The sequence below is a fragment of the Aspergillus heteromorphus genome (assembly GCF_003184545.1).
Source record: "Aspergillus heteromorphus CBS 117.55 chromosome Unknown BO70scaffold_23, whole genome shotgun sequence".
Classification (NCBI taxonomy): domain Eukaryota; kingdom Fungi; phylum Ascomycota; class Eurotiomycetes; order Eurotiales; family Aspergillaceae; genus Aspergillus; species Aspergillus heteromorphus.
The window spans coordinates 293529-306497 of NW_020290428.1; the positions used below are offsets into that span (position 1 = coordinate 293529).

The 12969-nt window shown below is 47.7% G+C and overlaps 4 protein-coding genes across 4 annotated transcripts; 1 reads left to right on the forward strand and 3 right to left on the reverse strand.

Moving 5' to 3' along the window:
• Window positions 1-358: 358 nt before the first annotated feature.
• On the reverse strand, window positions 359-5597 carry BO70DRAFT_341220 (putative ABC multidrug transporter). The gene is made up of 13 exons (XM_025541327.1): window positions 5324-5597; window positions 4148-5267; window positions 3792-3941; window positions 2998-3743; window positions 2780-2942; window positions 2390-2725; window positions 2216-2339; window positions 2088-2159; window positions 1988-2038; window positions 1864-1928; window positions 1775-1814; window positions 1600-1725; window positions 359-1542 (listed from the first exon to the last, which is right to left on the reverse strand). Exons 1-13 carry the CDS (start codon window positions 5546-5548, stop codon window positions 390-392), a joined length of 4371 nt encoding a protein of 1456 aa, XP_025397015.1. The 5' UTR covers window positions 5549-5597; the 3' UTR covers window positions 359-389.
• A 667-nt stretch (window positions 5598-6264) lies between these two features.
• BO70DRAFT_431246 (uncharacterized protein) lies at window positions 6265-6835 on the reverse strand (the record flags this gene model as incomplete). Its single annotated transcript, XM_025548223.1, has 2 exons — window positions 6265-6700; window positions 6760-6835. The coding sequence occupies 2 exons, from the start codon at window positions 6833-6835 to the stop codon at window positions 6282-6284; spliced, it is 495 nt and encodes a 164-aa protein (XP_025397016.1). The 3' UTR covers window positions 6265-6281.
• Window positions 6836-8509: 1674 nt separating this feature from the next.
• On the forward strand, window positions 8510-9837 carry BO70DRAFT_105310 (oxidase ustYa family protein). The gene is made up of 6 exons (XM_025537827.1): window positions 8510-8793; window positions 8855-8977; window positions 9030-9151; window positions 9223-9307; window positions 9362-9568; window positions 9618-9837. The coding sequence occupies exons 1-6, from the start codon at window positions 8571-8573 to the stop codon at window positions 9686-9688; spliced, it is 831 nt and encodes a 276-aa protein (XP_025397017.1). The 5' UTR covers window positions 8510-8570; the 3' UTR covers window positions 9689-9837.
• Window positions 9838-10189: 352 nt separating this feature from the next.
• On the reverse strand, window positions 10190-11576 carry BO70DRAFT_412693 (tyrosinase family protein; the record flags this gene model as incomplete). Its single annotated transcript, XM_025547317.1, has 4 exons — window positions 10190-10413; window positions 10469-10848; window positions 10908-11004; window positions 11090-11576. The coding sequence occupies 4 exons, from the start codon at window positions 11574-11576 to the stop codon at window positions 10190-10192; spliced, it is 1188 nt and encodes a 395-aa protein (XP_025397018.1).
• Window positions 11577-12969: the final 1393 nt, after the last annotated feature.

A 12969-nucleotide genomic window follows, 5' to 3' on the forward strand; every position in this document is an offset into this window, starting at 1 on the left:
AGGAGGAGTTGGCGGTTCCCTTTGAGCCTTCCCCAAAAATAGGCCGCTGTCCGGGTCACAATACGGTATCCGCCGGAAGACAAGGCCGGCATCAGCCCTCATCCCCCCCCCCCTTCACTGCCATGAACACAAAGCCAGGGTGGAGAACACCATGACACATAGTCAATAATGGGGTGGCTGGGAGGTTGGGATTGACTCATCTTCTTTGCCATTCACCGATAGCCGCTCATCTGAAGACAGTATGGCAATAGGGCAATAAGGCAACAAGGCAGGTCTTCTTCTACTCCGGTACACCAGCCATTGGGATCAGATAATGAAGGGAGATGAATTCCGGACTCGTTCTAGGTAGAATACCATACTATCTTCGAGCTGAGAGCATAGTAACTAAGTCACGCCCTCCCTTGACTCGCGTCCAACAACATCCGGAACGGCCCTGCTCCCTCGCGTAGCTCCTGGGGCCGTCCCATCTCCGCTACCCGGCCGTCCTCCATCACCACCACCAGGTCAAAGTCCAGGAGTCTCTCAATCTGATGCATAATGACAATCACCGTACGCTCCCGAAACGCGTCCACGACAACCCGCTGGATCATATCCGCGGTCTCAGAGGTGAGGTTACTGGCCGGCTCATCCAAGACCACCACAGCCCCGGGTCGGAGGAGGGCGCGCGCACATGAGAACAGCTGACTCTGTCCAGTAGACAGGGTATCGTTGTCCAGGACTGCTGAAAGGCCACCTCGTTTGGAGATTGTCTCCCAGAGAGAGACCTTCTCCAAGGCCGCTATGAACTGCGAATCATCCAACGGCTCTGGACACCCCAGACCGAGATTGTCTCGGACCGAAAGTCCTGGTATGACGTAGCTTTGCTGAGAGATCCCGATGAGACTGGATCGGATTGTCTCCGGATGGAGGCTTGTAGTGTCGACGCCGTCGATGACAATCGAGCCACATGTTACGTCAATCATCTGGAACAACGCAGAAATGAGGGTGCTCTTTCCACTGCCCGTCCGACCACATATCCCAACTTTCGACCCTGCCGGTATGGACAGGGAGATGCCTTTAAGCGCATCGGGGCCACTCTCATGGTACCGAGCAATAACATTTCTATATTCGATTGATCCCTGTGGGGGCCATCGGCGCCCCATCATCTGGGGGGCGGGCTCGTCTTGCTGCTGAGGATTCGTTTCAGACTTGGCTTGTGCTGTGAACTCCTCTAGTCGGGTGATAGAGCCGAGCGATATCTCCATAACTGCCCATTGAACGATCAGGAGTTGCAAGGTCTCGTTAAGCGATATGACATTGACCAATGCTAATCCGATCAGTGTGGAGCGAGTTTGGAACTTTATGGCCAGCCCGACAACAAGAATAGCGACACCTGCAGCGACCATGTCGAGTACTAAGTTCAACCATCTCTGGAGCATGAAACGCTGATAGTATGGTTTCTGAGAGGCACTGAGTAGAGTCTGATAGCTGCGTTGGCTTCTGCGCTGCCAGCCAAACGCACGGATAGTATGCAGCCCGTTGATAGTCTCGAGGAAGTGGGTCCTAAGAAGGAACAGTTAGCCCTACTATAGTATCTCGAAATCTTATGTCAAAACATACACCAGCGGGCTTTTGGATTCAATATCCATTGCGCGCACTTGCCGTGAAGTCCGAAGATAGAACCTTTGGATGGCGAACACAGCGAGAAAAAGGGCCGGGAATGCAATGAAAATATACGGAGAAGAACTGCGCCAGCTGTCAATACACACTCAATCATCATGGCTGCCTGGTTCACCTTGCGACTATAATGGCTTGTGCCAAAGTTCCGAGAGCTCCTGGAAGAGAATTAGAAGGTTTTGATCATTGCGCAGGGAAAACCCTTACCTTCCGAGGCATTCAAAAAGGTGATCGGCAAATTCCAGTCGATCAGTTGCAAGTCCTGACTAAATCTAAGCTGATTGTCAACATCATCCAAGATCAATTCGCTTAAAGACGAACTATAGCTTACTTATTTGTAATTGATCCTGTGTCGATCACTGTAAAAGTAGACATTGGAAGGCTACAAGCATTAGTGCTAAGTTGACCTAATCCTGGCCGGTAATACTCACCTCACAGTCGCCTTCAAGAGACGAGTATGAAAATAGCGACTTGTTCTTGGCATAACGATGCGCAGCTGCTGGCTTCATCACAGGTTAGTATTCAAAACAATGAGAGCGAGAAGAACATCTTCACTCACAAAGCCGATAGAAGTGTAAAAGTCAAGGCGGCACCCTGGAAAAGACTGTATATCCCAATGTACTTCGCATACGAATGACTCATCTTGTGAGGTTCTCCATCCAGCCACCACTGAAGCCAGACAGCTAGGTATTCTGTCAGCCATGTCTCCTCAGATATTCTAGGACTCACGTACTTGGGAATTTGGAAAAGAACGTCTGGAGTGTCAGGAAGACACAGAACACTGCCCCTTTCCAGAGGCCCATCGATCGCAAATAGGAACCATACACTGAAACCTTTGTTATATCCGATTTGAATTCCTTCCTTTCGGTCGGTTTTAATTGCTGGCGGGGTGAGACATCTGGAGCCAATGAGTCTGTTTGGCTGGAGGCATGACACTTGTTATCGTCCAGGCTTAATTCTCTGGCCTGAACAGTGAACAGCGGCGCCAGCTGTTGTGGAGATCCTTGTGCTTGGATTCTGCCATCGGTGTCGAGCAGTATAACAAAGTCAGCCGACAGTAGCAGGCTTTCTGTGGTAGTAGTGGCGTTAGTAGTAAACTAAAAGCTTCTAGCTAGTTATTTACCTTTGTTCGAAGCAATGATGACTGTCTGTCCGTTTGCTCGCATCATACCATTAGGTCTGAGAAGACGCCGAGTCAGGTTCTCCTCCGTCCGGGGATCGAGAGCACTAAAGCTATCGTCCAATATAAAAAGCTCTTTCCGGGCATATACAGCTCTGGCTATGGACTGTGTCAGTATGTCAGTTGATGTAGTTGTAGTCGCATATGGAATGGTAGCATACGATTCTTTGCCTTTGCCCCCCGCTCAACGATATGCCGTTGCTTCCAACCTTGGCTGAATCCCGCTCGGGGATTTCACTTAGGTCCTGTTCCAAATCGCAGGCCCAAATCGTTTTCTTGTAGAGCTCGGTGTCAAAGTCGTCGTTATTACCAACAATATTGGTACGAATGGACTCGTTTTGAAGCCATGAATTCTGGTCACAATATGCACAGTCGCCAATGTCCTTCCGCAGGCTTCCTGTAAGCAAATTCATTTCACCAATCATGGCTCGCAACAACGCAGACTTTCCACTGCCAACAGGCCCCATGATCAGTGTTACTTGTGACCGTTGGATACTAACTGTCATATTCTGAAGCACGATGGACGGTGATTCGGGGTAAGAAAAGCTTGCGTCGTGGAGGGTCAAAGCAATACGAGATCTACCCGTATCCTCATGGTCTGGCAGGGGCGTAACGGAGCTCGTAGCTTGCTTTTCCGATGCAATTTGAGACCCGTGTGAGCTGAATGGCTCCCGGTAATCGTTGTGGACTGGAAGATCTAGGAACCTTTCGATTCGATCCAGGCAGCTTAGAGCAGCTACAACCATCGGTACCTGTTGGAAGACAGTAACAAGGGGAGACGATATGAGTCCTATCAATGAAATTGCTGTATAGATATTAGATGCGCTAGATGTACTCCAGGTATCAGATCGTATAGCAGCGTAGATAGCTAGGGTGACAACTGGAGATATTGCCGAAGGGGCGTATGCTGATAATGGTTAGATCGCCATTTTCTTATACGAGGGATTACACTTACCCAAACCCATAACCCATACTAGTAAGCCCCGGTATCCTGAGGCGGCATTGAGTTCAGCATCTCGAAGGTTGTAAATCCTATTGAAAAGGTTTCTCGTAAACCCAGACATTTTCACAGTTTTCATGTATGACAGCATTGATGTAGTAGCATCTGTAAAGAGTGTATTCTCCTCAAATGCCCCTCTCCAATACACACCCCTACAGAAAGGCCGTATTGGGCAAGTATCAGTCTACCGAAGCGACCGTCTATGCCAATATGCAGCCGTCTGTTGAGACATGATATGGATAAAGAACAATCGAGGAAGAAGATCAGTGAATGTCGCATTATTTATCGATTTGTTTCCCAGGAGCACTCACTTAGTCGTTGCTGTACACTCTCCAGCCATGCTTTCTGGCTTTGACCAACATATTGTGATAGCTTATAAGTCGCAATGGCACAAGCAGTTGCCACTATGGCGGGAGATACGCAGGCAACTCCGACCTGCCGCTCCAAGAGCCAAATTGCTAAGCCGATCTGCAATAGACTGAAATATATCTCGTGAAATTGCTCCAATCCGGTGCATGCCATCTCAACATCAGTACTCATCAAGGATATTGTAGCTTTCTTTGCATCCGCATCGTTTAACGTGAATGCCTTCTGGTATATTGCTGAGATAAGAGTTCCCCTGAGAAGTGTGATGAATCTTAGCTGAAGACGCCAATATGACCCAGTGGCAACAGCCAAGCCAATATACACGATCACGTAGGCGCCTAGTATACCATAGCCGATGCTCTGGTCCCTCAAAGATGATTCCTCTAGCCATTGAAGGAGTTCCAGCATCAAAACGGGCTGTAGCAAAGTAAATGCCAGAAGGAATAGCCGGGGAATCACTGGCCACATCAACCTATACTTGAACATTTTCAGAGTAACCGTGACGAGCTTGTAGTGCTTTGTCTTGCTTTTTTCGAAGGCATATCGAAACGCTGGGTCTTGTCCAATAACCACGCAGCTCTGCGGCAGATGGTAAAGGTCACTTAAAGAGAGGACCTTTTTGAATCCCTTCAAGAGCAAGGAGTTTGTCCACAGGAAGAAACCATTGCTGAATATCCCCCCCGTTTCTTCCGGGGACAGGCTAGCAGCATCTGGATCAAGAAAGTGCTTCGTCTTCGCCAGTGATTCAGCAAGAAGGACAGACAGTTTAACGGCCAAGCTGATGGATGAAATTGCCTTGAATGGTACTCTGCCATCACCAAGTAGCCAAAGGGTTCGGAGGCGGGTAGCATCCAATAATGTCGACAAGGAAAGGTAAACGAGCAAGACACTTGATGGGGCGATTGCCTTTTCGTGTTCAAGGTACGAGAGCACACAGAGGAATGTCGCGTCTGCTACAGATAGAGCCAATGACGCGATCGCAAGTGGCTGATGGCTGCCACCGTGTGGTAAAAGATAGAACACAAGAAGAAGTAACTGACACAAACCGAAAACCGCCCCCAGTGACTTTGAAGGTGTCAGTTGGTTTCCATTCATGAGATGTGGGTTTCGCCACCGCTTACCAGCTTGAACAGTTGCCATAGTTTCGCGCCGACCTTCGGCTTCGTTCTGTAAAGGATGCCGATGCGGAAGGCGGCCGATACGATAAACAGCACGGAGGGGAGAACAGACAAAATGCTTTCTTCAAATGCGACCGTAAAATCAAAGCTTCGGCAGCGAACTTGGACCTGAGGGCCAAAGTGACGATCTGCCAGAATGCAGAACTCGGTTGCGTTAAGCGAATCCATTCGGGGAGCTCGGTCCTATGTCCTTCAAATGTGGGATGCGAAACGGTGGTGGAGGTGCAAAGGATGTTCAAAGGGTGGCGGAGGAGGAGGCAAGGGGAAAGTCCATGGAGGGCGTGACTGAAGGCCCAATGCGCTAATTCACGTAGCGCATGCGTTCATAGGCCTCTGATAAACCGCTGGGCCTACTATCCAATCGCCACCGAGGTTCAACAGGGGTCCAGAAGTCTAGAACATGTTGGGTAGGCTGACCAACTAGATTAATGTTACTAGTCTGGTTTCTATCTAGGGCTGGATCCAGGTCAATACCCGGACTGGAAATGTGGCTAGGTGGCAGATATCACGGAGTAACCTCTCTCCTGTCGGTACAGGATGTTTCGGGGCTTCTACTCACATATTACATTAACAGTGTCTCAACTTGTCATATTATGTCTACTTCCTGGAGCGTACGATCCCCACTCGTTACGGAGTACACAACCACAAATAACAAAGCAAGAAAGAGACATCCATATCACCCTGGTTGAAGTCGCCCCCGCCACCAAGCAATGGCACAAAAATGCTGAAGTTGGGTTGTCCTACATAGAAAGTCTGCATGGAACCAAAGCATCTCGCTCAATGCCGGTCTAATCTGAAAACCTGGTAAGCATATTGAAAGGCCATCTTTAGGCCGTTGCTTATCGTCTTACCCTGCTATGCACCTTCAAGGAAGCCGTCTTCGCCTGCGATGTTTTGTGAACTATGCCGCCTCAACATCATCCCTCTTCGCTGGGTAGCCGATGAGATAGGCGGCGTCAGCATCATCTCGCTTTGCTGGGTAGCCGATGAGGTATGCCGCATCGGCATCGTCCCTTTTGGCCTTGGCTGGGTAGCCGATGAGATACGCGGCATCAGCATCATCTCGCTTTGCTGGGTAGCCGATGAGATACGCGGCGTCAGCATCATCTCGCTTTGCTGGGTAGCCGATGAGGTATGCCGCATCGGCATCGTCCCTTTTCGCCTTGGCTGGGTAGCCGATGAGATACGCGGCATCAGCATCATCCCTCTTCGCCGGGTATCCGATGAGATATGCCGCATCGGCATCGTCCCTTTTGGCCTTAGCTGGGTAGCCGATGAGATACGCGGCGTCAGCGTCATCCCTCTTGACCTCTGGGGCCTCTGGAGAAACACGACTTAATCCTCGTTTACAAATTTCACTGGGATTGGGATCATCATACCTTCGGAAGGAACGGGGGCAGCACTTGCGCCCAGCAAAAAAGCAGCCAACACACAAAGGATATTCTTCGGTACCATTTTGATGGAATGGACTGGGGGACTGGGAAGAAGAATTGAAAACGTCGAGTGGGTATTTGGATTTGACAAACAACGATGTTGATATGAATCAAACTACTTGGGCTCCTGGCCTTGCAGGAACTGGGACGGGGAAGGCGGGTATATATACCTCTCCTCTTCTTAAGATTAATGCTCCATGCTGAGAACCATCACCAATCCCCTCTACGGTCGAACGGAGTATGCAATCTTTCAGCACAATCGGTGACTGCTTTCGATACCGGAGCATTCATGAACAGCAATCCCCATGGCCAAGGGAACCTCCTATCTTTGTCCCGGAGGAGCAAACACTTCCTACTTTGCCCTCCACAACTACGCAAAAAACTTCCTATTCAAGAAATAGTTCATCCATGACATTCTCGATAGCAAGGACGAGATACGCTAAAGGTTCATTTTTCCTAAGCCATCATTGTCTAGAACAGCTGAGCTGAGGGGTAAAGAGGAGAACTCGGTCTTCCGAGGGTATACAAACGAGCAAAAGAAACTAAAATAGCATCCAAGCCCCAAGCATCCCTGTCACCTGCTATCTTTCAATCACCGCAAGACTCGCTTCACCGGTTGTAAGTCCGACGGCCCCTTCATGATAAGAGATGTGGCAGGAACTGAGTACGTCTATCTCGGCTTTTTGTAGAGCCTAACGTTTGATATGCTCCCTACGGCCGAGATGCTGGTGGCAGTGAATTCGGCTAATGCACTAAGGTTGCATTCAGTATCAGTTCAACCTGTACTGTGCAAGTGTCTTATTTGTTACGCAATTCAAGCCGGGAAAGTGACTATCTTCAACATGTCCTATGCTACTATCAGGAACTTGATTGGTTGTTCTATTGACCATTGCGTTCTACTCTAAGTAGCTCTTTTCTTTCTTCTTTCTTCTTTTTGGGCTCTTCCTAAGTCGCCAGCATAGCATAGATCAAGCAAACTTTGTCGGAGCCCCCCTTTTCTTATATCTTTTGCCTCGTAAGCTTCGACTCCCTAGGCAGTTGCATGATTTCCTTGAGTATATGTTCCTTGTTGATTTCTTGCTTTCCTGATTTCTGTTCAGCCACCCTTTTCACCTACTGGCGTGCCAGTGACCATGAACCCCTTGGAATTTTATTACCTCGGAAGACCAAATGAAGCTAGAGAGCACTGGGTATTGTGCCTAGTGACAGACTGCCAAGACCTATGAGGTAAATAGTGTTTCACCCACCGGATTGGCCCGGACTAATTGCGGAGTATAATGTACTAGCTACAGGGTAACATACTAGTGACACACTACGACTAAGACAGTCCTACCTGCCTAGTAGTACCTAGGCTTTATTGCAGGGATACAGTACTAGACAGGTTTTTATTTACGGTATGGAGCATTAGTATGAGGCTACTCCGTACCTAAGCTATAGAGATATATGCACGGTACTTTTTTCTTAGCTATCGGTTCAATTATCTTGGCATGTTCCAACTCACTTGATACACTCAGAGGTCCAATACATAACGCCATTGCTGTATGAAAAAGAAGAAGAGAAGGGAAAGCCAACGACAACGCTTGTAATTTGTAAGTTTTCGGGAATCAGGGCGGCACTCGTACAACACAAATACTGTGTAGCTCTCTAGGATCCCGTACCTCCGTACCCTCGCTTCTCTTACTTTTAAGCCTAGGAAGTTTACTCCTTGAGACCCGTCGCTGCCACCCCCCTCATCGAACACTTTACAGGAATTGAGAATGGAATTCCTCCAACGCTTCACCTCGAGAGAGGTCCAATTTAAGAAACTTCCGTCGGGGGAGGATTCCCTTGGGGACGATGACCTCAATATTACCCCGTCAAAAAAACACAGGTATCACAATTACATTTCACCGTGCTATGTTCATCTGATTCTTTTGACGTTCAATGTTTTTCTATCATTATTCATCATGATGAAAAACCAATCGGACAATTATGTGGCCTGTCAGTGCTATCACTTCCATTCCTGAAAATGGAGGCCATATTTAATTAGTCCCATTTATAGCACCTGCAAGCGAGGCTATAACCTATGAAAACATATACTTCAATGCATCGTTGAAAATCGAGAGTCCTTTCACCGGGGAACCTCGTCCAGAACTTGATCAGGCTTGGTCTGACCTACTTCAATGTATGCTCTCCCGAAGGCCTTTGATGACAACCCTTTCTGAACGCCCTTGCAGATTCTAGCATTGCAGTATCTGGAGACGACCTCAGCCGACTGAATAAGACTTCAATTCCGATTCCCGGAGCCAAAGATTCTTACTGGGTAGACCTTAGCGTTACCCATGAACTGCATTGCATTGTATGGCTATTCCCCCAGGTCTTCCAACATTCTGCGAGCCTTGCAATTCAACCTCTAACACTCCGCCACAGAAAAGACTCTACCAATTCTTCCACAGGGATTACTACTTTCCAGATCTTTCGCCTGAAGATGAGGAGCTGAACTACATGCATACGGGTAGGTCTCAAATCTTCTCCAATCTCTTCACTAGATACCTTCTAATACCTTCAGATCACTGCTTGGAAATTCTGCGACAAGCATCAATGTGCCATGGAGATATTTCTCTGATACCAATGCACTGGAATGAATTCTCTCCCATTCCTGAGGCCGATTTCTCGGTTCCACATAAGTGTGTTAACTGGGAGAAACTACGAACATGGACTCGTATGAATTCTGTTGATGTGATGAGGCCAAACTTTTTGAAGCATCCGTCGCTAGGTATGTTATAATGCCATAGCAGATGACGCTACAAGGCTAACCGCCCAAGGTCCCTCATTTCCTGACGGTAGCAACCATGGGGTCGGCGTCGAACACAAACATTCCTCTGGAGCCAGATAAGGGCTGCTCAGGCTTTATAAGTAGGCATTGTTGGACATGGCAGTTGCTTTCACTTTCTATGTAGTGTCAGTCGATACACTGTTGCGGATGAACCTATTCGCAACTAGATTGAATTATGTTGGATAACCATGAAATGAAAATGTTATAAGTAAGGAATAGAGCTTGCTTTGTTGACCGTACGTTCTACTCAAGGCCCCATACCGATACAGAGACGAATGTACTGGGTATGATGAGTGCCTATGTAGGTACCCAGACCCCGAGAAATATGATGGAATACCTCTCCAGCGAAAGGGGAACTCCCTGTTTGGTCTTTTCCGAGTGCGGCCTACATGGCCACACACATTCCTGGCCCCAATAAAGGTGGCTCCAACACATTGTGGGAGAAAAATGACATTACGAAGGTCATACTTCACGGCTATAAGATTCAATGACCGTCTAAGACTTCAGAAAGCGTCTCTACTGCAATACTATCATATTGCTAAGAAATCCGTTCAGTTTCACTCAGTATCTGTAACAGAGGAAATCGGACTCCGTGTTCATAATGTCCGTGACTCGTAACGGCTCGACAAATCCAGACATTGGGAGCTGATCATAGACCGATGCCATGTGATCACTACCCATTGACGCAGGACCAGTGTACTCGAAATGTCTTTCTCTTGGGTTGCGCTCCTGCCAAAGCCACCAGAGGCGGTCAAGTTGGGTATGATGCAAGTAAAACACAGGATCTGCAACGAGCCACTTGTAAGAATGTGTCATGGGGAAAGGAGGATGCTGTCTCACCATATGGAGCGGTAAAACTAAAGAAATCTCCACGAACACCATTCGGAATTGTGTCATGTGGGCCCTTCTCCAGCGCAAAGAAGAATGATTCATAATCCTCCTGACTTAGGATATCCTCGATGCGTTCCGGGTGCACCGATTCGCCCGGAATAGTTCCATAGTGGCCTTCGCCATCCGTAAATCCTCTTGATAAGCAATGGGGATGGTCTTTGGGCCCGTAGAACATGTTGATGTGTCCTGCAAAGGGACCATCAGTAACACATCTTCCTTCGCCAATAGTTATTTCTCCAGCCATATCACCATCTCCACCAAAGCCCGTCTCGGGATCCCACACCGGGGCACCGGTCAGATTATTCCAGTCCAGAGACCAATCCCAGTACCTATATTGGAGAACACTTTTAGAAAGTCTGGTATCTAGTTGAGGGTAGAACATACATACACCAGTGTTCCTTGATATCCACAATCCTCTCTTAATGTGTCTTCAAACACTTGAATAAAATACCTGTGCCACGACAAGAAAGCGGCCGCGTGGTGTGCTTCAGTCCAGACATGAATATTAGACGCTGTTGATATTGGATGGCATAGCAGGAGGTCCGGGGGGGGCATTAAAGAAGCACATACAGAATGAACCTGAAGTTGCATGAATCCATGGGAAATCATCATATAGTGTCCCATTTGTCCGGACTCGTGATGGCCTGTGCGTCAGACATTTAACAGCTCTGATATATTCGAACTGTTCCCCTTTGCTCAGAGTACGCCATTCATGACGTACGGAAGGGTACTGGCATGACTTGGCAGGTTGGAAGGGATTCTCGTTAATACTTGTTACCTGATTTGTTCCTGAACCTTTCGCATGAGAATATTTGGCTCCGACAAATATCAAAATACCAGTAAGCCCAGTGAGGATGGAACCCAGGAGAAGGAAGACCAAGCAGCGCTGGTAGAATGGCCATTTCCCTCTCCTTTTCCAATCAACCTTCTCGGCGGCATCCTCAGCCTGGTCTGTCTTGGACAAAGAGGCATATTTCCAAGTCCGTTTTGTTGAAAACAACTTCTCGACTTTAGTTAAAAACGCCTTTACTGGCGTCAGAATCTTTCTTGAATACATCGGAGAATAAGAAGGGCTGTCTGCAACACAATGAAGACAATGGTCCCAAGCACAAGGATATTTCTTCTTGCAGCAAAGGAACAGGATGAGAGATATTTTTCTCAGTCCGTGGAAGCAAGCAGTGGGTGTGAATCTAATAGAGGAGTCACAATATTCACTAAGGTATGAAAGGGATTTGAAAATTACTTCCAGCTGCCAGTGGTACTGTCAATCTTACCTGAAGCATGCATGAACCAAGTAATCAGGTATCAGAAGGGATACATAATCTTACCTATCCCTCCCACTCTCCATACCGAACCTCCACTATTGCAACCAGTCTAGGCCCTAGTAGATCTGAGATCTGTTTATACACTTTTCCTTTCTTACAGTGGTGATGGTACGTACATACTTGCGGTAGTATTGCTGCCAGTATGCAGGAAGTTGTTATTTGTTATCGAGTCGCGTATCCTAATGAGGAAGGTCGAAGTTGAAAATAAACTAGTACTGCATATTCCTAGGCGATACAGCCTTTAAGGTACGGCCCTTCCCATTTCCTAAGTAGGCAATACGTACTAAAATAGTACTATGGGGGTGGTCTTACCAAGAGAGGAGCTCCGGCGGGCCGACATCGGAAGAGAAAGTCGTCCGATACCCAGTACTACTAGCCTCACTTGCAAGGCCAATCGCCGCCATAATTGGCTGGTCTCACTATTATCAATGCTCGACAGCTGCTGCAAGTTAATCTTACATGAAAGCTGCGTTGCGGATTCGATAAGTATTAGTATCAACCTGCGAAGATCAATCTAAATACGAAGTGAATGTGGCTAGCAGGTACATGTCAAACCCAGTATCATTCAGTATCACACTCCCTTAGGTGTCTGGACACCTTCTTAGCCGAGTGGTCTTTTTGGTCTGTCAGTACAGCAGTAGCCGTATCAACATAGTACGAGATAGCCCTTATCCTCCGTGAATGGAGCCGGCAATTAGTTCAATCAATTATAGATAGAGACATATCGCAAGTGCGCTTTTGTCATGAGTGGAAAGACCATTGGTGCATTATCTCTGTTACAACCAGAACTTCCGAAAGAACCCCGATTGGAGGGCAGGATACTGCCATGATAGTTGCATATTCGATACTACCTACCCATGTCATTATTGAATGCAAGAGGCTACGCGTAATGAGCAGGATTGGTAATCCTCCGTAGGTGTTATTATAATCCTGTGACTCTAGAGTCCACCCTCCTCGCTGGTACCCATCTGAGTCTCATAATTATGCTGTGGAAGCTTTGCCCTTCTGCTTTGGTTTTCCTACGCACCCAGCCGGCCACTATGGACTCCGAAGCTAAATCTCTGGAGGCAATGCCTCTGGTTGACGAAGAATCGCCAAAGTCCATCTCAGATTTCAATGAGTATC